At 38.1% G+C, this 23,138-nt stretch overlaps 3 protein-coding genes, 1 long non-coding RNA gene and 1 other non-coding gene across 6 annotated transcripts in view; 4 read left to right on the top strand and 1 right to left on the bottom strand.

Annotated features, from left to right (window-relative positions):
- LOC134816328 (TBC1 domain family member 16-like) overlaps positions 1 to 23,138 on the bottom strand; it is a 145,907-nt gene that overhangs the window by 65,691 nt on the left and 57,078 nt on the right. The window lies entirely within an intron of this gene.
- Positions 1,390 to 5,613, top strand: LOC134816525 (small ribosomal subunit protein uS2-like). The gene is made up of 4 exons (XM_063825408.1): positions 1,390 to 1,477; positions 1,641 to 1,771; positions 4,510 to 4,659; positions 4,942 to 5,613. The coding sequence occupies exons 2-4, from the start codon at positions 1,673 to 1,675 to the stop codon at positions 5,578 to 5,580; spliced, it is 888 nt and encodes a 295-aa protein (XP_063681478.1). The 5' UTR covers positions 1,390 to 1,477; positions 1,641 to 1,672; the 3' UTR covers positions 5,581 to 5,613.
- Positions 5,710 to 7,025, top strand: LOC134816526 (small ribosomal subunit protein uS8-like). The gene is made up of 3 exons (XM_063825410.1): positions 5,710 to 5,894; positions 6,467 to 6,632; positions 6,895 to 7,025. The coding sequence occupies exons 1-3, from the start codon at positions 5,762 to 5,764 to the stop codon at positions 6,986 to 6,988; spliced, it is 393 nt and encodes a 130-aa protein (XP_063681480.1). The 5' UTR covers positions 5,710 to 5,761; the 3' UTR covers positions 6,989 to 7,025.
- On the top strand, positions 7,321 to 7,406 carry LOC134817679 (small nucleolar RNA snR60/Z15/Z230/Z193/J17). Its single transcript, XR_010160553.1, has one exon. It is a non-coding gene; the product is annotated as a small nucleolar RNA snR60/Z15/Z230/Z193/J17 (small nucleolar RNA).
- On the top strand, positions 16,572 to 20,018 carry LOC134816527 (uncharacterized). 2 transcript variants are annotated; one of them, XR_010160419.1, is made up of 13 exons: positions 16,572 to 16,589; positions 16,768 to 16,825; positions 17,015 to 17,100; positions 17,273 to 17,330; positions 17,505 to 17,623; positions 17,792 to 17,878; positions 18,107 to 18,192; positions 18,376 to 18,483; positions 18,669 to 18,776; positions 19,018 to 19,088; positions 19,268 to 19,346; positions 19,531 to 19,573; positions 19,841 to 20,018. It is a non-coding gene; the product is annotated as an uncharacterized LOC134816527 (long non-coding RNA). The 2 variants fall into 2 exon arrangements; XR_010160418.1 differs by having other exon boundaries at positions 19,531 to 19,580.

Here is a 23,138-nt window from a genome sequence, read left to right as displayed (position 1 = left end):
TTTTCACAATACCAAATTTGTCATACCTTTTTTGGAAAGATCAGTGAGTTTAGCCTAGGTGCCATATTTGATGGTGCGCGGCTTTTGGAGCAAAAGTAGCTGTAAAAGTCGCGTAATTTTACCAAATTCGTCCAAATTCGACCATTTTTGTCGTATTATTTGGATTTATCTTCAGTTCCTTAAATAAGATCATTCTGGAAATTGGCGACGACCTTCTAATAAGGCTTTTACAACTGTCCGAAAAATTTGGTTGATATCGGAGTTGATATAGTGATCAAAATGGGGCAAAATACACTGCTTTTAGCTGTAACATAATGTCTGATGGTTGGATATGCTTTAAATTTTTCGGACACTTTCCTTGTAAGTCTATGAGTAAGCTTGCCAATTTTTGTTGCAATTGAAGGTCGGGAAAGATACTTAATATCTATTTGTTTGAAGAAAGTTGTGCTGGCCGAAATTAGCGCTAAAAAACCATCCTACAGTCGGCGCGCGCGGCTCACTGTCGATGGCGCACTACCTAGAATGATTACGCTAGTGTAATTTTGACACAATAGCTATGTGTGAAACTGATTACAGAGGGGGGGGGGGGGGGGGGGGGGGGGGTAAAAATGTTCCAAAAAATGATTACACAATATGTGAACGACCCCTTGTCCAGAATCCATGGTACGAGATTGTCTGTTGTCGCTCTGTTAATTCGCAGAGCAACGATTTGGAAGGGTTGACATCGTCAATCAAGTATTTACCCTGCCAAACCTACAAGTACATAAATCATAAATAATAAAGTAAAGTATATTTCTATCCCGTAATTCTTGATTGGTCGATACTTTCTGGGTGGTTGTACTTTCTAAGAAATCGCGAAGACGTAATTTGTTGTTTGTAATTGGTATTCATGAATCATGAATCATGAATACTACATTTTGCATTTGAATACTACATTTTGTCGCTTCACTTGTCACTGTAGAGTTTCTACGATACAGGGGGAGCCGCGCACTCGTGCGCGGCGGGTCATACAACGTATGACAAGGGACCTCGGGCTATTATATTAATGTTCATAATCATAGAATAGAGATTAGGCGGAATGACAATTGACAAGCTGAGAGCGGCCCAGTAAGTTGAAGCAAAAAAATTGATACATCCGCAACATTTTCACGTTTTCAGTTTCAGTTTCAGTTTACAATTACAGTTTCAACAACAACAACAATTGGATACGAATTGACGAAAAATTAAAACAAGGGTTGTCAGTACTGAAAATGACATATCAGCAGCGGCCTTCTTCAGTTCTTCCAATTAAATACAAATAATACTGAATACGCACTCATATCATGCAAAAGAGTCACTTTGGTTTGATATTTCGCGCGGCTTAAGTAAGCAAAGTCGTAATGTTCGAATCAAATTTTCGCGTTGGATAAATAGAGCTTCAAACGCCTTTACACTTTTAGATTCAATATTCAATTTTATCTCTATTTGGCAGTTATCGGTAAGTCACCCCAAGTTTCGAGGCCTTTTCGTCTCTTCGATTTCCACCCGCTGATGAAGAAATCTTGAATTCGATCACTTTTTGCACTTAAATTTTCTCGTTTCCATTTTGAAGACGTTTTCTAGAGGAACCTTCCTGAAGTTATACTATTTTCTCGTTTCAGGTTGTTCCGTCACTTTACTTTAACAACTCAACATGTCCGGAGGTCTGAAAGTTCTTGCTCTGCAAAAGGATGATGTCACGAAGATGCTGGCCGCTGGCACCCATCTTGGAGCCGGAAACGTTAACTTTCAAGTAAGACTACTTTCCATATTCCTTGCGAACCCACATTTTCACCTTTTTTTGCTTCTGCTACTTAAGGTGTATAACCAAATTTAGTAACTAAGTATACGACTTAGCTGAAATGGAGTTGTTTTCAACTTTTGTAAGTCTATTCAAATGACATAATTTATCTCCAGAGTGTCTAAGAGACATCAGATTTCATAGATTACATAGATGTTGGGACGATTTTTTAATATTTTCATAGAAACATCAGATTTTTCAACTAAGAAATCAAAAATTGCTTTAGATAGGCTCAAAAGGGAAAAATGATAAGATTTTTGCCGGTGGCACTGTATCATCTTCTTTTTCTTCTGAAATCGGAGCCTTTTGCCGAATCTCCGGACCCCGGGGAACCTCACGTCTCGCTGAGGCCCTCTGGGCATCGCTCGTTCTCGATCTTGAAAACCTGAAAATATTTGCAATTTCTAGTTTTTCACTGACTTCGATGCCATCAATTCCTCTATCTTAAAAAGTTTTGCACAATACATGTATTTTGTCTTAAAGCCTCAGTTGCGCCCTTCATTTGTTGTAAACGAACTTATCTTTCTTCCTCGTTATTTAAACTTGAGCTTACAATGTATTTCATGAGCAGTGATCAACTGCAAAGAGCTCACTATTTGGCCTTTGCTCCGCTGAATTCCACGTCTTCTTAGACATCCGCTGAACTTAACATTGTCCGAACTCTACCTTAACACCTACCCTCTGTGTGCCGACTATTGATTCCCTCGGCCTCCCCCTGGCGTTGTACGTTTTTACAACCTCTACCTTCAGTTTAAAATGACAAACTTTTGAAACGTGTACTTTCCGTAAATACAATTATTTGTGGCATATTGCTGTTAGGGTGGTTCAATTCTGGGTGGGCTGGGATCTTGCAAAGATATGGAAAACAAAATTTGTATTGAACACTTAACACACTATACTAGCAATGTGAGTGAGTGTTAAAAATGAACTATTTTTTTCCTTGTTCTGACCCTTAAATAAAATCTTGGCCAAGTTGACATTTTCGCCAAGATTAGGATCAGGATAAAAAAATTATATTTTGGTTTCTGCTGTGTCCCGGGCGTTCCCATTTTGACCAAATTTTCCCAGAAGTAAACTTAACTGGAACTAGATGGTGTTTTCCGAAGATATTTAACAACAATTAAGTTGGTACTAATAACCGTTTGAAACACATTTTTGACTATGCCTGTATCAGCTTAAAATACTACTAGCTAAATGGACGCTCTCTGCAAGATCACTTTTACTGCCAACGCCTATTCTGGACCAATTGCGTGGGTTTAATTCTGTCCAGCTATTTCGCATCTTTATCCTCTTAGGCGAGAATTTTTCGTTCGAGACTACAGCAGATGCCACAACAAATCCCATTTCCTAATACTTGTACAATTGTTTGTAGAAGGTTCGCTGATCTGGAACAAAACAATAAAATTCAGGGCTTCTAAATTGGGATAATAATTGAGCTCCCAGGCCGCTAATTGAACCCCACTAGAATGAGTTATTGTTGCATGGGCCATTAAACTGATAACAATTATCCCAATCTTCTTGAATACTAAAATGAAGATCATATGATTATGTAATTCTTCCAGTAGAGTAGTAGGCCTTTATTTGCGGTAACATGCTTTATCGGCCCCAAACTAAGAAAATTTAGTAAATCCTGAAAGTTGAGGGTAAATGCCGTTCCCAATTTAAATTTGGAGGTTAACTTTAGAGTTTTGATTAAATGCATGTTTAAAATTACATAATCATAATGACTTGCATAATCATTTAGACTTATTTCTAGACGGGTAAATGCAAGTTAAGTTATAAATCTTTTGAATTCGCCATTAAATTAGAATTTATTGAAAATTTTATGCGAAACAAAACATTGTGGAGCATTGTATCGGCGATTGCTTGTCACCAACATAAATCTGATTTGTGATAAACTAGAGAGGTAAGCCTAAAATAAGGGCATTTGCTAAGGTTATGGTTATAAAAGGGCCAGGCTGAACTTGGTGACACATGACTTAGCAGCCCTAGGGTGCGCTTTAGTCCGCGAGGTATTTTGGCCATCCATCTGGCTAGGCCTATATGCAACGTCAAATTTGTTATCCACTGGTTGGAGAGTTAGTCAATCTACCGTGCTAAAATCTGGTTTCACTATATTCTTGTTCACCTGAATTTAATAACATATTGCCTGTTAGAAACACTCTGCAGGTCATCATACTTGGGAGAAATAAGATGGGGGGGGGGGGGGGGGGGCTTTCAATTTTCAAATTTTCACCCTGAATTTCGTGTAATTCTACAATTAATCATGGAAAGCTAAAATTGATCAATCCTGTAAGGGAAATGGGAAATGGGACATAACTAAAGTTTGGGGGTCCAGCAAGGGACCCTCCGCACAATAAGTAATCTGCGGAGAATGGGACGAATCGGTCCTCGAAGGACAGGATGCAGCTGACTTTACGGCGGGCGCGGTTGGTTTCTTCTAAGAAAACCAGACCACCTCTCGCAATTGAGAGAAATTTTTAGCGCGCACCGCGACGCGCATTTATTTTCTAAGCCGCTATTTACCCGTTCCTAGCCGTCTATAGTCCTAGTTGTGTGCATGCAATAGATAAACTCTTGGCGTAAGCCCGCCTTTTTGCTCTGCAAATCAATTTTGAGAAATGGCACCCAACCTTGTTGATTTGTCATTATCCCTAATGTTACCTCACGCTTAACAAGATCGTTTTCAGATGTTGAGTTACGTGTTCAAGAAGAGGAACGACGTTTGCATCATTGATGTAAAAAAGACCTGGGAGAAGCTCCTTCTAGCCGCACGTGTGATCGCTAGTATCGAGAACCCCGCTGACGTTTGTGTCATCTCATCGAGAAACTACGGACAGGTGTGTACCCTGTTCTCTTTGAAATTATAATTTCCATTACTGGAAAATAAGGTAGCATAAATCTTTGGAAGATGTAGTCCAATTTACATATTCCTACGGAGTTATGCGAGAGAACCCAGCCTACAGTTCATCTTTGCCAGTAATATTATGGCAGTGGTTGGAAACGTACGCAACAATTAGAATATACTGTATTCACTTCATCAGAACAATTATCAGTTATCACTGAATGATTTCAGAGCTCTTAGTTAGAGGAAAATAACATTAATCCCTCGTTGCTTTCAGAGAGCCGTCCTGAAGTTTGCTCTTCACACCGGAGCTACTGCCATCGCCGGCCGATTTACCCCTGGTACATTCACTAATCAGATCCAGGCTGCTTTCAAGGAGCCCAGACTTCTGGTTGTGACCGACCCCTGTGCCGATCACCAGGCTATCATGGAGAGCAGTTACGTTAACATCCCCGTTATCTCTTTCTGCAACACCGATTCCCCCACCAAGTACGTCGACATTGCCATCCCCGCTAACATCAAGAGCATCCACTCTGTTGGTCTTATGTGGTGGCTGCTGGCTCGGGAAGTACGCAGAATGAGAGGAGATACCCCACGAACCATCGACTGGGATGTCATGCCCGATCTGTACTTCTTCCGCGAGGAGACCAAGGAGGAGGAAGAGGTTGCCGAGGTACCTGAAGTACAACCTGCTCAGGATACTTACAACGCCGCTCCTGTCGTCGCTGATCCCTTCGCTGTTGCCGCCGAACCTTTGGCCGCTGCTGCTGAACCTCTCACCATGATCGCACCTGCTTCCACCTTCCCAGCTAAAGAAGAGTGGGTAGCCGAGCCTGCCACTGGCGGTGCTGATTGGGGAGCTGAGGCCACTACTACTGACTGGGGTGCTGAAGGCACTGTTGACTGGACCACCTAAACCCTGAATGTTCAGTTTTAATATTTATTTTAACCCACCTAGTTTTACTGCATCAGTTGACTCCAAAAAGTCATCTCTACCTAAAATTCCCGTAGCACATTTTAAATTATCAACCAGTTACTACAACCCAATCTAACCTTTCCTACCTTTATAGCTAAGTAGCCCCTAACACCGCATCACCATGGTTCGAATGGATGTGTTGAACGACGCTCTGAAGTCGATTTATAACGCAGAGAAGCGTGGCAAGCGACAGGTCCTTATCAGACCCAGCTCTAAAGTTATCATCAAATTTCTAACTGTTATGATGAAACACGGTACGTTTTGTTGGCTCTGTTTGTCTGTTTTTAGTTTCCGTATCTAAAATTATAGTGTTGCATCGATTTGCTTTCCCTTTTTATCCGTTATTCATTTACCCCAAAGAAAATCTTGGGATGTTTTTGAAGCAAAAATCGCATGAAAGTCTTTAGGTGTGCATTGTGCATCTATTAAAATAACTTTGACTACTCCAAGTCTTATGTTGGTTTTATTCCACAGCTTGAAAAAGTTCTTTGAAGAAACTTTGGACCAAAATGAACTTGTAGATTCGTTGCTATTTATGTTAATCAGGCCTGTTAACACAAATCAGCAACAACTCAAGTTATTTTTGGCACCCATTGTTAGTTGTTGCTGATATGATTGAGCACTGAGTCTGGACTAGTACCAGCTTATTCTCATGTTACTGGTAAGAAATTATTAACTTCAAGGGATACCCCTTTCCTCCAAAACAGTCTCTCGGAAATGACGCCAATTTTACATCTCAGTCCTCTGATTGATGATATTTTGGCTATTTGAGAGTTCAGTCACACTTCAGCTCACAATCAAGTCGTCTGACAGGCTCCTCTCACAGGTTACATCGATGAGTTCGAAGTAGTTGATGACCACAGAGCCGGCAAGATTGTCGTTATGTTAAATGGTCGATTAAACAAGTGCGGAGTTATCAGTCCAAGGTTCGACGTGTGTGTCACTGATATCGAAAAGTGGACAACCAATCTGCTTCCTTCTCGTCAGTTCGGGTAAGTTCATTCTCACACTTACTTTCTTGTCTATCCCTGTGGGGACTTGAGGTAAGAGCGGAGCTTTAAGGGTTAATGTTGAAAAGTCCAGATTCATATTCCCAAAAAGCAACCAGATGTTGCTTTTAACTATTGGTTTTGTAACATCAGACACTGCTTCCGTGGCATGTTCGAACTGGAATTATGTATAACCGAGAACTCAGCAGTGCTCTTTGATAATAATGATAGCCCATACCCTTGCTCACTTCATTCCCATTTGCAGAAAACTCGTTCTGACGACGTCTTCCGGAATTATGGATCACGAAGAAGCAAGGCGGAAACACACTGGAGGCAAAATTCTCGGATTCTTCTATTGATTTGAGATTAAATTATTTCAGTTTTAACAAATAATAAGTCGTTTCATTTGTCCTCTCGGAACTACCCTAATCCCTGTACCAACTAGCCTAATCCCTGTATCAACTATCAAGATTATTAAGAAATTTGACACTGAACTGAATGAAAATGTGAATCATAATTCTGAGCCAATATAACCTGCTCTTATTATGCTAACAACCAACACTTCCCGTCTCTTGGAACTCTCATCAAATTTGCAGCAGTCCTGAAAGCCTGAAGTTCTTCGCTCGTTCCCAGTCGTTTTCTCAGCACTCAAAGGTAATTCCATTTTATTTACTTAGATAGAGTCAATAATTGCGGTCAAAAGTGATGATAACATAGTTCAACTGAAACTGATAATGTCGATTTACTGCATTCTTTCGCTCCTATCTGATGACCAATTCATTAAACTAAATTTAACTATTATAAATTAATGCTCTTTTTATAACTGTCCTAATTTCAGATATCATCTAAGAAACCACGCAGATGTCTCTCGGACTCGAACACTTGTCTTAAAGAATCAGGTATGTTGATTTCTTAACAATCCTTTTTCGATGATGAGTTAGAATCTTTGATAGGAATTGCCGGCTGATTATATTGATGCCAAACAACAATCTGATCAATTCGAAGAATATAGCTTAACTTATAGTTCCCAGATTTCTAAGACTTTTCTTCCATCAGATAACGGAAATGTGGTTCACAAATCACATCCACCCTGATCAATCCACTGCTACTCTCTCGATCCTCTTACCCTACAAGAAATAAATGGTAAGATACTGCCTTCTTTAGTTCTAATACCTTCTTCACCCAGTTAAGTGCACCAGGCTCTTTAGCGCTGGTGATATTACTTTGTGGTGAGACAGTGACTAGGCTATTTAAGGCTTCGTCGGTATTTTCTCCGGCTAAGCGTCTGCAATTCCAGACATTCATTCGTGGTTATGTTTGTGTTATCTTGTTGTTGTTTTCTCGAAGGTGTGTCAATCACTGATAAGCAATCTTCCTCAGGTTACGAGTTGGACAGTGGACGAGGAGTGTTTGCTTTCTTCCCAAATGGTAAGCCCTATCCTTAAGTCTGCATCATTCTCCTATTTTGAAAGTAATTTTACACGAAGACAGGTTTTAGTAATGCGAGAATTGTTGAGTTAAAGTTATTTTAATCTCTTCACCTCTTGATTATATTCTGCAATACTGACTCTTTATTAAATGAATTTAGAAAACTTTCCCTTTGCTCAGAATTTTAAATTCGACAATATTTCAGACGCAGCACAGATGGAATTCGTTAACTGATATTGTGCAACTTGCTCGACACATCTACTTCAAATCTCTTTCAACAGGTAATGTTGGAATTTGAACAGTCTGCGATGGGGGTGGAATCTTTATATTTTATGATGAGTAGATTCCCCGACTGAGCAAATAGTGCTGTCATTTGTCTATTACTGATATTATGTGATCTCTAAATTCGTTAAATGTTCTCTGCTACAATATATTTAAATATTTAATCTTTTCAGTGTGTGGAACTTGTAATACCAGACTGTGCTAGTCGCTAGATGTGGATATTTCTTTTCTCAAGGTAGATTTTGTTAAATTTTCGATCAATCCCGTAATATTTTTAAATGATGACAATTGTCTTAGTTATGAAAGAATTGTTGAGTTAAAGTTATTTTAATCTCTTCACCTCTTGATTATGTTATTCAATACTGATACTCTATATTAAAATTTGAACGTCTTGATCATCCACAGTTATTTTTAAAATTTTACTTCTTCAGATAGTTGACCATAAAAAAACATCAGGCTCTACAGCTAAACTCTTCAAAGTGGTAAGAAAATGACAAAATTTCTGTTTACCAATTTTAATTCAACTCTAAACGTGATGACCACTAACCGATTTATGAAGTGTCGTGGATGTTAATGATATCTCAATATTAGCTCTATCTGATAATCTGCTAACAACACAACTTTTCAACTCATATTGTGCAGAAATATAAATAATTTTGTTTCAGAATTTTTACGAACTAGAGCCATGACAAGTTCTCAAAAAACAAGCTCCTGATTCCAACCGCATTCCTTCAATAGTTATACCAGGTCGGTCAAGTCCTATTTTGATTTTCGAAACTAAATATTCGTTTGAGATAATGTTTAATGATGTATAACACTTTATAATAATGATAAAGCAACATGATGCTTTTAGTATTCATACTGTCTGAAATCAAAACTGTGTCTCTAAACAGACCCTGTCAGATCATCTCCCCTAACCGTTACAACCCTTACAGTTTCTGCGACACAACGACCAGAGTCACGTAACGTGAGAACTGAGAAGGCGTAATTGTCAGAACTACATGCCCATGAATATAGACTAGGTGAGTTTGACGTTTTAGGGCTCTTCAATTTCTACATAATTTTAAATGATGACGTTTTGCGAAAACATAAAAGGTAACACTTTATGTTGACTTACTGCAAGTTTCATTCTTGTCTGAACATCTCTCTAAATTAACACCTTTCAGCCCTTAGTTACATTGGTACTAAAATTCTGTCCCTGCAGGTTTAGCTGGCTGTGAATTGTTTCTGACAAAGTTGGTGAAAGATCCTTAATTATCCGGTTCGTTTAATTAGTCATTAATTAATCAGGGTAAATAATAATATACTGAATTATACACGAATCAGTCAGCATGAAGCGCAGAACCCCGCTTAATGCGTTACATTCGTGTGACATTAAGACAGTCTAGTCACCTCTCCTCCAGCCTCGTTTTGGGGTCGGAGGTTTGTGTAACTTTTCTCTGGGGATGTCTTATCACGAACTTATAGTGCTCTAAGATATCAGAGGCACATATTAGGTGCGATGGGTGCGGGATCGCACAATTTACCGTTTTACGCACATTTCCGCATATTTTATTGTTTTCCGCACATTTCCGCACATTTTGTAATTTTCTGCATATTTCCGCATAATCTAGCATTTTCCGCGTAATTTCGCATAATTTTGAAATTTTCGCGTTCAGATTTTCGAGTGTAAAAACCAAAATATGTTAAAAGTCGGGCCCTTTTAGGACCGTGACTCAGGCCCTTTCGGGACCCTGACCCAGGCCCTTTCGGGACCGTGACCCAGGCCCTTTTGGAACTCATACATAGGCCACGTGACCCAGTTACCACGTGACCCAGGCCCTTTCGGGACCCTGACCCAGGCCCTTTCGGGACCCTGACCCAGGCCCTTTCGGGACCGTGACCCAGGCCCTTTTGGGACTCATGCCTAGGCCACGTGACTCGGTTACCACGTGATCCAGGCCCTTTCGGGACCGTGACCCAGGCCCTTTCGGGACCGTTACCCAGGCCCTTTCGGGACCGTTACCCAGGCCCTTTCAGGACCGTGACCCAGGCCGTTATAAAACCCTCGTCGTTACCGTACTTCGATTATAGTGTATCAGTTATCATTCGTAACTTCACCACATCATCTGATTCCAGGGGGTTGAAGTTGTTGAGTAGATTCCATGATCCAAAGTAGGTGATAATAGAAGAAGTAGGTGTAAAGGGTAATGAGCTCCCTCTATTCGTTGTAGCGTTGGCTTTATAGTGGGCTTAATGGATCTTGGATCAAATGGTTCACAAGTACTGACGATCAATGCCAACAAGCGTGTCACATATTTGCGATCACGCATGGGATCTGATCGACTCTATCAAGAGGCGTCTTCAAATAACTGTCTCCTGATCTTTACCAGATCAAGTCACTGTTCTCAGATAACTGAATCTCAATATATGTTCAATCATGGTCTTAGTAAAGAACTACACCCTCAGTAACACATAAACATACCTATTTTTGATAAGAGCGGCGGTTATACGTTTAGAATTTCCAAAGTCCTTGAGAAAATGCAAAAGAAAACTGCACAATTCCCGCACAAATTTCGAAAAAATCGCCGCACATTTGCCGCATAATTGGTAAAAATTTACCGCACCTTACCGCACATTTTACCTTTATAGTCGGGTGCGGTACCGCATAATTTCGATTTCTTTACCGCACCTAATATGTGCCTCTGTAAGATATCTCTACAAATTTATTGGAAGTTATAAACATAACCTTTTTGTTGACATTTTGCTCTCTAGAGTATGACATCTAACTCAGCGTATCTCTTTAGGAGACTCAGATGCGGTGTGATAAGCAGCTGCTTCGGACATAATCTGCACCAAAAGTCACATCATAACAGTAAGTTGTTTCACATAATGTTCAGTTCCCCCTCCTTGCACGTCTCCTTAGGGCCGCTACCTGACACACAAACCCTCTCCTGGTCCTGCACATGCGTGTACAATGTACACTGTACACTCGTGTACAATGTACATTGTACTGCTCGTACAGGGTGCAAGTGAGCGTGTGTCCGCTGCATTATTGTGTAGCGTATAGGTAGTGTTCGAGTCATGGACGTGCTACACAACCCTCTGACCGAGCCCCAGTTTTTGGGGCTCGTGTTTCGTGATGACCATTCTTTGTGGACGGTTGTTCTTACGACCGCCCCGTTATTGGTCTTCACACATTTCGTAGCTTGAAATGACCATGTAGTCCTCATTCACTTTACCTGAAATTATTACATTATCCTTTTTGCAGGGCTAACGGAGAAAGATCTGTGGAAGTTAAAAAAACAAACTGATAATACACTGAACTTCAGAGGAAAATGATGAAACTGCGGGGCGAGCATATTAATTTTTGTAGTGGTAAGTGTCTTAAATTACTTTTTCAGTAACCTATTTACCAGTAAATACTTGTGCACCCACCTGTTGAGTACACTTAGTAACATAAGCTGTAGTGATAATTTAATGGTGGTAAAGATATCCGGCTTTACAAGGCTCTGTTGAGAAATTGTCGGCAAAGCGTCTGTAAATCCGAACATATCTTGAAATCTGTTAATATAATTTTGGTTCCTTTACAATCTAATACTAACTGGAGTCTGTTGTTTTCAGGTGAGTTTGGTTCGCACTGCACCTACTTCCTAGCCTTGACAGCGGATACGTCTAGTGACTTGATTCTTGCAATTATAAGGTAAGAAAATACTTTTTTCTAAGTTGTAAAACATATTACACTTCAATTCGAAATGATGATAATATTTCGTGGACAACTTGCTGACAGCGAAATAAACTCTAATTTTTTACTGATCTATTTAAAAATAAAATCATCACCTTAGCAACCCTTGACTCTTTCTTGACTTTAAATAGCCCTTTACGTTTCAGTTTGTATGAAAAGCTCCAACTGAATATCTGGAAGAAGCTAATTCATTGAACAGGTTCGTTATTGCCACTTTGTCCGGAGGGAGGGTTCAACCCCTCACCCTGGTTTATATTTCTGCTTGTTTTTAAATGATGAATTACATCACGACGGTCATCAGACAAAACCTTGTTGATATTTAGTGATTCTGATACGCAAGACTTTTTTACATTTTATGTTTTATCACTAACAAAATCTCTAACCTTTGATATTCTCAGATTATGTGACTGATTAAATGCTGAAGATAAAAGAAATATATTCATTTTGCTAAGATTATGTTTGCGTTTCATTGCTCAACAGCTGTTCGAAGGATCAAATATAAGATTAACAAAATCTCTTATACTTTAATAACTCTTCAGTTGTGTCTGTGGAGAATTCCGAGCTGAAACTAGACCTTTCTTCCTGAACCCACTAACAGCTAAAGTAAGTCTGCTCTGTGTTCTCGTATTATTGTGGCACGTGTTTACTGTTTACGAACAATACAAATGATGATCAACTCGATCTGGATAAAACTATGACAGTCAATCCTCTAAGAAGTTCTGATTTGATATCGACAATATTTTTCAGCCAAGTTAAACACCGCCATTTATACTTACATTGAATTCTATTTCAGGCCAGCAATCACGACACCAAAACACGGTATCAGAATTCAGATAGGAATTTCAAATTAGCAGCCACTCTTCGTGGATTAACAGTCAACACTTACTTCTAACTTACTACATCTGCTTACTACTAGCTTACTGGAGCAGTCTCTTTTGCAGTTCAGAGGTAAGTTCAGTATTCACTGTCAGATCTTTTTTTGGCACGCTTTACGGACCATACAAATGATGATCAACTCGATCTGGATAAATCTATGACAGTCAATCCTCTAAGAAGTTCTGATTTGATATCGACAATATTTCTCAGCTAAGTTAAACACCGCCAATACTTCTATTGAATTCTATTTCAGGCCAGCAATCACGACACCAAAACACGGTATCAGATACGAGTCTCAAATTAGCAGCCAATTTTCGTGGATCAACATTAACTTCATCTGTTAATTACTAACTTGACTGGAGCAGTCTCATGTGCAGTTCAGAGGTAAGTCAACAGTATTCACTGTCAAATCTTATATATTTATTACAAAACACGGTGATGTTAACTTGTACCTGAACAATTGTGTGGTTATGTACACTAGATAGTATCTGAGTGCTGTTATCCGAAATTTTCTTGGATTCTGTAGATGGTCAGCTATTTGGTTCCCCTTAAGAATACTGAAACTAACCGGACTCTGTCATTTTCAGGCGAGGTACAGGTGTTCTCATTCCCTTCTCTTACACCTGAAAAGTAATGTGGCTCGATTCTGCACTGCCAGTTATTAGGTAAGAAAAAAATCACTTCTTAGACAGTAAAATATTTTTCAATTCAAAATGATGATAATATTTCGTGGACAACTTGCTGACAGCGAAATAAACTCTAATTTTTTACTGATTTACTTAAAAATCGAACCAGTAACTAACCACATTTCCTTCTTTATTCTAAATAGCCCTATTTATTTCAGTCTGTAAAGTACGGCTCTATCGTCTACTACTACTTGGGTCACTTGTTCAACAGGTTCGTTATTACAACTTTATATCGGGGAAGGGTGCTCGGCCCCTACCCGTGCTTTATACGTTTTCTGCTGGTTTTAAGTTTTTTAAATGATGAATTACATCACGACGGTCATCAGACAAAATAATGTTGATATTTAGTGATTCTGATTTGTAACACTTGTGTTACTTTATTGTTGTCACTAACAAAGTCTCTTACTTTAATAACGCTTCAGTTTTGTTGGAAGTTCGTTGAAAAGAAGAGTTGATGCCATAGTTGATGCCAGCCAGTAGTCACCCTCTTCTCAGTATAGGTATGTGTTCTCATTTTATTTTGGCACTCCTTACATACCTTACAAATGATGATCAACTCGATCTGGATAAATCTATGACAGTCAATCCTCTAAGAAGTTCTGATTTGTGATGCGAAAGTATTTTTATGCTTCAATATCGGCCGCCAAAACTAACACTGATTTTCTTATCAGATCAGCCTCGAACGCAACATACTGGATGGTGTAAGACTGCGATTGAGCTCATCCAATTCTAAACAAAGTGTAGCCGAGAAGATGGATGTTAATCTGATGACGGAATAGATAATACATGTAATAGATATCAGGTTAGTCAACATTCTTCACTGTCAAATCTTATATATATTACAAAACACGGTGATGTTAACTTGTACCTGAACAACCGTGTGGTTATGTACACTAGATAGTATCTGAGTGTGATAATATCTTACCTCTCTGTCTCATTTATTACCTGTTTATATTCACTGTACCTATTTTCAGGCTTTGTTAAGTGTCGTCTCATAACGAACTCTATACTCTGGAGAGATGTCAAGAAGAAGGATTATAGGTATTAACTCATTTGGATATTATAACTATTTTTATCTTAGTTTTAGGATATTTAATGATGAATTACATCACGACGGTCATCAGACAAAATAATGTTGATATTTAGTGATTCTGAAACCAAAGCACAGCATACAACCGGCTGTTTAACCTTAACATGTTCTAATAGTGGTATTTCACAGGATCTGTGAGAATAGGAGAATTAGCTTCATGACTAACTATGTATGCTAGATCCGATGTTTCCACCAACGAGACGCTAAATCATTTTATTTCCACCTGAAGAGTAAGTCTCATTCTCAGTAAACTTAGCAGCGTAATTAATTAACTAATTAACGCTAGAGCTTTTCACTTGGCACCTAGAATAATGGGTGCTGGGTTGTATACTCTAGCGAGAGGAACCTGATCACTTTTTAAACAACCCGCATATCTGTGTGTTTGTTACGCTAGTGAACTACAAATTAAATAAGTTATAAGTATAATCTGCATAATTTATTGCTCATATTGTTAGATCGCATTATTTGCTTGTAACTTTGTTTAATTTATGTTACGTTTCAGTGAGCTGACAATTGACATTGAGCACGATGTACCTGGGCCTCCTCCACGAAACTTGTACTTAACTTTTTTGAACTTAAGCTAAGTTCGCACTTAGCTTAAGTACGACAATTTCTGCTGTCCACGAAACTAGAGACACTTAAGCAAACACAAATTTAGGACAAACCTGTCGTCCACGAACGGGTATCATGCAGAGTACTTAACTGTCACGTGACTGAGGTAACGCAGGTCACACTAACCAATGGTGTGATAGCAAGTAGGAATCAAATTGAGCGCACCCAGGCAGATTCTATTAGTATTATTGATTATGTCATTTCCAGTTATTTGGAAGAGGGACATGCTATCAACTGTCAGGTTATATGTGACATCAATGAGCGATTTCTGAACTCTGTTGTGCGTTGGCCCGGTAGTATCCATGATTCAACCATTTGGAAATTAAGTGGGGTTAAGACCTTGATCGAAGATTTTGTCAAGAGCCAAGGGCCTAACTATAAGGGTTAGCTTCTTGGTGATTCGGGGTACGGCCAGCGAGAAATCATAATGGTTCCACTGCTTGAAGAAAATCTCACTCCGAAAGAGAAACGGTACAAAGTTGCACACAAAAAGTGCAGATGTACTGTAGAAAGGGCCATTGGTGTCCTGAAATCGAAGTTTAGGTGTCTCTGCAAGAAGACAGGTGGTGCAATATTATGTCAGGAAGACACCGCATGTAATATCATAGTTAGTTGTATGGTCCTGCATAATTACTGCAGATCTAGGAATATGGACTACCCTGTAGATACAGACATCGCGAGGACGTCAGTGAAAAAGGGGCCCTGAAATTGGGACAGGAAGCTAGAACATGTGTCATTGATTCGTTCATGTAAATATTGACTGGAGATAACTGTTACTAAGACCTTCAGCTTATTGAAAAACACTCCAAATTTACGGTTTATATGTTTTTAAAACCCTCGAAACTGTTTACTGTTCCTCAATCACTATTTTTAGTTATCACAAAATCCGATTTTACATTTAAGTTCGACTTAAGTACAGCTTAAGTGAGGTTTGGACTGGTCTTAACTTTTTACTTAAATCTCCCTGATTTAAGTCCACTCTTAAGTAAATTTGGGGCTTAAGTAAGTATCGATTACAATTACGCTTCCAACACGCACCATATATGGAGGCTAACGCAACTTTAAGTGCACGCTAAGTTTAACTCCCAAAGTCGTACTTAAATATTTAAGTAGGAACTTAAATCATGCGACTTAAGTAAAAATTTGTACTTAAGACTCAGTTCGTGGACGACAAACGAAGGGTTGTACTTAAATTTGTACTTAAGTCATTCTTAAGTACACCATAAACTGTTCGTGGAAGACACCCTGAAACCTCTCCAATTGTAAGTATATTTTTCAATACAAATTATTCATTTTCATCTCTTTATTTAATGATGATCAATCACACCATCTTTCGGCTGATAGCAATGATTATGCCAATCTGTACAGATCTGATTTAAACTACAGCTGTCATATTTTCAAACTTATATAACGGAATTCTTAATAAAGGCATCATTCCAGATATCAAGAAATGGTTAAAGTGACCTCTTCAAACGTTGCGAAATCCTTACCATCTGAGGTATTTGCTATGACAATTAGAATTTGTGAATTAACTTTTCTTAACAAAATGATGACATCTAACCGATTTATGAAATGTCATGTCGTGGATGTTACTGATATCTCAATATTAGCTCTATCTGATCTGTATCTCTTATTTGAAATTCCCAATTTTCTGTTTGAGATTGGATCTTAATAGAAACTAATCCAGTTCGAGGTTCAAGTCTAATAAAGATCAAGACTGATAAGGAGTATTCTCATCATACGTCAAGCAATCCTTCCCCATGTCCCTTTCAGGTATGTGAGAATATAACCCCAAACGCAACCTTTAATTTTTTTAATGATGATAGCAAAAATGTTTGAAACTTCGTGTTACTGATTTATAAACATTGTTCTATTTCTGATATATTTCTCGTTGAAATGCCCCAGTTTTATATTGGAGACCAGATATTTTAGTAAACTATTCCAGGTTTGACGTTGAAGACTAACGCTATCCTCTTTACTCTTCAGTACATACCAGAGCTACTGTAAGTTAAAATACATCTCTACCTAGTGACTTCAAATTAATGATAATGATGTATAAAAACCTTACTTGATATAAGCGACATGATGCTTATTGTATTCATACTGTCTGAACTCATTCTCAGGCTAGCGATCGTTATGTTTTTTTAAGTTGTCATTAACTCTAAATTCATTTTCAGGCTATCTTAAGTTTTTTTCTAAGTAAAATAAAAGATAGCAGCTAAATTGGTATCAGGGTATCTCTATGGACAAGATAAATTGCTACAACGCTACTAATTCATCTCACTGCCACTCACTGGTAATGATTTAAAATATTTCTAGACACATTCTTCTGACTAATATTATGATGATATTTGACTAGAGTCTCAGAAAAAAGATTGATAGACAATCAGCTCCTGAATCATTCATTAAGTTCTGTTTTCCTATTTATTAAAATAATATTGTGGTAACCTTGATTATTTCTTAGAAATAAAGACTACAGCTGTACCTGGGTATACCTAGCGAGAGTCAATCCTAGAGACAACTAAATGAAAATATAAGATGTCAGGAAATGGTAAGTCAAACTTCGTATTTCGTCTAGTTATTTCGCATCTTTATCCTCTTAAAAGCGAGAACTTCTCGTCCGAGACTACAGCAGATGCCACAACAAAAATCATTTCCTAATACTTGTACAATTGTTTGTAGAAGGTTCGCTGATCTGGAACAAAATGTCCCTACTTGCTGACGTTCGGATCGAACTGCAGCGTTTTTAAGATTGGCAAATTTATTCTTTCTTTTGCAGGAAGAAGACGTATTCCTACTGAAGTGGACTCAAAACTCAAGCTAGGACTCAAAACTCAAGCTAGGACTCTTGAAAACTCTCCAATTGTAAGTATTTATATTTCAATTAAAACTGATCCTTGTTTTCTCTTTCATTTAATGATGATCAATCACACCATCTTTCGGCTGATAGCAATGATTATGCCAATCTGTACAGATCTGATTTAACCTTCAGTGTTCACATTTTCATGCTTGCAACGATCTCTTCTTAATACAAACCCCCCATTTCAGACATGAATAGAACGATCTGTGTACTGTTCTTTCGCGTTATTTTCTTGGGGACCACTATAGTACAGTTCTTGTGAAACCAAGAGACAACAACTGAAAAGTTAGAAAACGGTTAGTCTCACTTAGTAATTTGTAGGTCTTGTCTATTTGCCATCTTTTTCATTTAATGATGATCAATCACACCATCTTTCGGCTGATAGCAATGATTATGCCAATCTGTACAGATCTGATTTGACCTCCAGTGTTCACATTTTCATGCTTGCTTCAATCCTTTCTGAATTCAAACCCCATTTCAGACATGAAAAGAACGATCTGTGTACTGTTCTTTTGCGTTATTTTCTTGGGGACCACTATAGTACAGTTCTTGTGAAACCAAGAGACAACAACTGAAAAGTTAGAAAACGGTTAGTCTCACTTAGTAATTTGTAGGTCTTGTCTATTTGCCTCGCATCTTTATCCTCTTTGGCGAGAATTTCTCGTTTGAGACTACAGCAGATGCCAAATAAAATATCATTTCCTAATTCTTGTACAATTGTTTGTAGAAGCTTCGCTGATCTGTAACAAATTATCCCTACTTACTGACCTTCACAGTTCACGTAGTGCAGCTTTTTAAAGATTGGGAAATTACTCTACATTCTTTTACAGGAAGGGAAGGTTGCTAAAAGGACTTACTCAAGCTTAGACTCTGCACATGACGTACTAAAAACTTCCCAATTGTAAGAATCTAAATTTTAATTAAAACTGTTCATTTTCATCTATGTATTTAATGATGATCAATCACACCATCTTTCGGCTGATAGCAATGATTATGCCAATCTGTACAGATCTGATTTAAACTGCAGTGTTCACATGGTCAAATTTAAATAACAAATTCACACGCAAGATATCATTTCAGATATAAAGAACGACTGAATCTGATCTTTGCAGTTATCTAGTCTCACTATCTTGTAAACTCCGCCTTAAAAACAACTGAGGTAATTGGAAATCTGTGACTGCTTCAAAATATGCAAATAGAGATTCCTTACAAATGATGACATCTAACCGATTTATGAAATGTCCTGGATGTTAATGATATCCAAATATTAGCTCTATCTGAAACTCCTATGATAAACTTCTATCTTAACTTAAGCCACCCCAACTTAACTTGAACCGCTTCAGGTAACAGATTGGTTTTGGTAGAAGGAAAATACATCTCTTTCAAGTAAGCGGTAAGTTTCCTTTCGCCAGCTGCAAAACCCAGAATTAAATTGACTATTATTTTGTTGTTTCGGATTATTTCGCATCTTTATCCTCTTGACCGAGTAATTCTCGTTCGAGACTACAGCAGATGCCACAAAAAATATCATTTCCTAATTCTTGTACAATTGTTTGTAGAAGCTTCGCTGATCTGTAACAAAATATTTATTTGATTGATTTCTCTTCAGATTTTAAAACGCAAAAAACTTATACTAAACCGACCGTGTTTCAGGCCAGAGACAAGAAAAAGCAAGAGCAAAGAGGTTAAGATCAATTGTGCAAAAGCTACAAAATGACAACTTCTGTTGGATTATACAAAAATATTAATTGGAGAAATTGGTAGAAATTGATCCTCATTTTTGCTAATACCAGTTTAAATGTCTTTTGTAAATTTTGTCCGAATTTAATTTTTAATTATTAACTAGTAGTCTTATTTTGTTAATTGCGAAAGTCATGGCTGCCTCGCGGAACCCCTCAAAAGTTCTGTCAGACCCTAGTTCAAGTTTGTTGGTCAAGTAAAATTCACAATCTGGGTAAACTCTCAAATGTCCGATAACCCTAGTTTGGTTTTACAAGAAACCGTGGCCGTCCGTAACACGTAACATCAAGATTGCCGTATCTCTAAATTAACTGTTAACACATCATCTAATTGACTATGCCAATCTTCCGTATATAGTGGCCCTGTGGTACATCTCACCGATTTAAATGATGTGGTTGCGAGAAGGGTTATTGGATGCGCGGCCCAACAGTGCATCGCGCCACAAACACCGATGTCTTTCATATATCAGAGCCGTGCCAATTTTGGTGTGAAGAATTTCTAGTGGAGCAGTTGTCGCCGTGAATCAGTGATTCATGATCTTCACTATAGTAGAGGCTCTTACGGGCAAAAAGACGTGTTTTCTGCTACGAGTTTAGAGACCTAACCGCTAATTGGACACAATAGTATGATGTCTAAGGATCGATAATATGTTAAGAAGTATAAATTTGGCCTTATTAGTCACGTGCTTTACCAATGCGCGTTTTAAACTTTGACAGTCTATTACTCTAAGGCAAATAGAGTAATTATATTCATATTTTGTCAGCAATAAGATCACATTATTTTTTATTTGGTGTGAAAATATGAGCTAGAACGGACATAATCTCGCTGAGTTATAGCTGTTTGAAATTTATGATGAACGCGCGGGGGCCAATTGATAACAACTAAATGCTTTTGCGCGTAGTGCGCGTCGAAAATTTGGCAAAAACGCTTGCGGAGTGACAATATTCAAACTTTGATAAAGTATATGAAGTGGGTACTTCTCGGAAAGGAAAAATTTAGGCAAACACGATGAAACTATTTTTGGGTTGATTAAATACAACTGCAAAAAATTATTCAAACTTCAAGCAAAAAAGTCAAAATTTTTACCACTTTTTTGGATTTTTACACCAAAAAAAATAGAGGGATTTGTTTTATTTTTATACCATCTTGTGCGGCTGTCTTTCAGCTATCTCCATGCAAGTTTTGCCGACATGCCATCAAAATTAACTTGCTCAAAATATCAAAAAACATGGTTTTTTGGCCTATTTTTGGCTCAAAAATCGGTTTTTTGCAATTTTAACCCAGAAAAATCAGTCCAATCATCTTGAAACCACTTTTAATCGATTCTACGGTCAAAAATACGTCTAGTAAGGTGTATCTGGGGTCCCTAGCGTATCGAGCAGACAATGCCCGTAAGAGCCTCTACTACTATAGATCTTGTAGCGCGATGCGTTACTGTGCCGTGCAGTCAATTATGCTTCTATCAACGACGATAGATAGGCGAGATGCGCTACTGTGCTGAGCTTTGTCGCTTTGACCATTGTTAATGATCTGGCATCGGGCAACATTTCGAGAAGAAAGCGGCGCGCGCTACTTCATACTTCGAAGAAAATTAGACTAGTAACATCTGTCAATGCCGAGCTGCGATGAATTTACTGCGATGAATTTACTTGTATCTTCGACACTACAGGGGGAGCCGCGCACGGATGATAATTAATCACTCTACACTGGTAAACGTTAAAAACTAGTGGAGCCGCGGCAAAGTACTAAAATGCGCGGGCAATTCTTAAATTTATAATGTCGCCGCGCCTCACGTCTTGTATTATTAGACAACAACATCAAATTCACTGTCCATATTTTGTAACAAAATCTAAAATTTCATAATACATGGTGTTGTATATGTTTTAATATCACTATAACTAAAGCGGACAAGCTTTTTGTTTTACAACAATATCATTCGGTCTCCTTGTCACTGTAACACTTGGAAAGAAACACGAAGATTGAACAGCGAGACAGAGAATGGACAGTGAGACAGAAATTGAACAGTGAGACAGAGAATGAACACCGAAAAAGATTGAAAGGTAAGACAGGGAATTAACTCTAAAATAGAGAATGAACACTGATGCAGAGATTGAACAATGAGACGGAGAATTAACGTCGAGACAGGAATGAACAGTGATTTAATAGTTAAACAGAGAATGATCACTGAGAAAGAGATTGAATAGTTAATCAGATAATGAACGTCGAGACAGATTGAATAGTGAGACGGAGAATGAACGTCGAGACAGAGAATGAACATTGAGACAGATTGAATAGTGAGACGGATAATGAATGTCGAGACAGAGAATGAACGCTGAGACAAAGATAGAATAGTTAAACAAGGAAATAAACAGTGAGACAGATATTGAACAGTTAAACAGATAATGAACATTGAGACAGATTGAATAGTGAGACGGAGAATGAACGTCGGGACAGAGAATGAACATTGAGACAGATTGAATAGTGAGACGGAAAATGAACGTCGAGACAGAGAATGAACATTGAAACAGATTGAATAGTGAGACGGATAATGAATGTCGAGACAGAGAATGAACGCTGAGACAAAGATAGAATAGTTAAACAAGAAAATGAACAGTGAAACAGATATTGAACAGTTAAACAGATAATGAACGTTGCGACAGATTGAATAGTGAGACGGAGAATGAACGTCGAGACAGAGAATGAACAGTGAGACAGATATTGAATAGTGAGACAGAGAATTAACGTCGAGACAGGAATGAACAGTGATTTAATAGTTAAACAACGAATGATCACTGAAAAAGAGATTGAATAGTTCAACAGATAATACACGTTGAGACGGATTGAATAGTGAGACGGAGAATGAACGTCGAGACAGAGAATGAACATTGAGACAGATTGAATAGTGAGACGTAGACGGATAATGAATGTCGAGACAGAGAATTAACGCTGAGACAAAGATTGAATAGTTAAACAAGAAAATGAACACTGAGACAGAGATTGAATAGTTAAACAGAGAATGAACGTTGAGACAGATTGAATAGTGGGATGGAGACAGATCGAATAGTTAGACGGAGAATATCATATTATGGTTAGTTTAATATCTAATATCTAAAATGCTGCACGGCTTTTAAAGTAATATATTATCAAATATAATCGTATGATCTATGTTATCTAGATATTAGTTTCTTTTGTAAATATAGGATGCCACATC

The sequence above is a fragment of the Bolinopsis microptera genome, chromosome 6, assembly GCF_026151205.1.
Source record: "Bolinopsis microptera isolate Bmic1 chromosome 6, MBARI_Bmic_1.0, whole genome shotgun sequence".
NCBI classification, from domain to species: Eukaryota; Metazoa; Ctenophora; class Tentaculata; order Lobata; family Bolinopsidae; genus Bolinopsis; species Bolinopsis microptera.
This window is presented reverse-complemented; position numbering and strand designations above follow the sequence as displayed.

Bases quoted from the DNA above. Each gene is read 5' to 3' on its own strand.
- LOC134816525 (XM_063825408.1), top strand. From the start codon at position 1,673: ATGTCCGGAGGTCTGAAAGTTCTTGCTCTGCAAAAGGATGATGTCACG. The intron at 1,772-4,509 runs GTAAGACTACTT...GATCGTTTTCAG, and splicing joins CCGGAAACGTTAACTTTCAA to ATGTTGAGTTACGTGTTCAA. The intron at 4,660-4,941 runs GTGTGTACCCTG...CGTTGCTTTCAG, and splicing joins CATCGAGAAACTACGGACAG to AGAGCCGTCCTGAAGTTTGC.
- LOC134816526 (XM_063825410.1), top strand. From the start codon at position 5,762: ATGGTTCGAATGGATGTGTTGAACGACGCTCTGAAGTCGATTTATAAC. The intron at 5,895-6,466 runs GTACGTTTTGTT...CTCCTCTCACAG, and splicing joins AACTGTTATGATGAAACACG to GTTACATCGATGAGTTCGAA. The intron at 6,633-6,894 runs GTAAGTTCATTC...TCCCATTTGCAG, and splicing joins CTTCCTTCTCGTCAGTTCGG to AAAACTCGTTCTGACGACGT.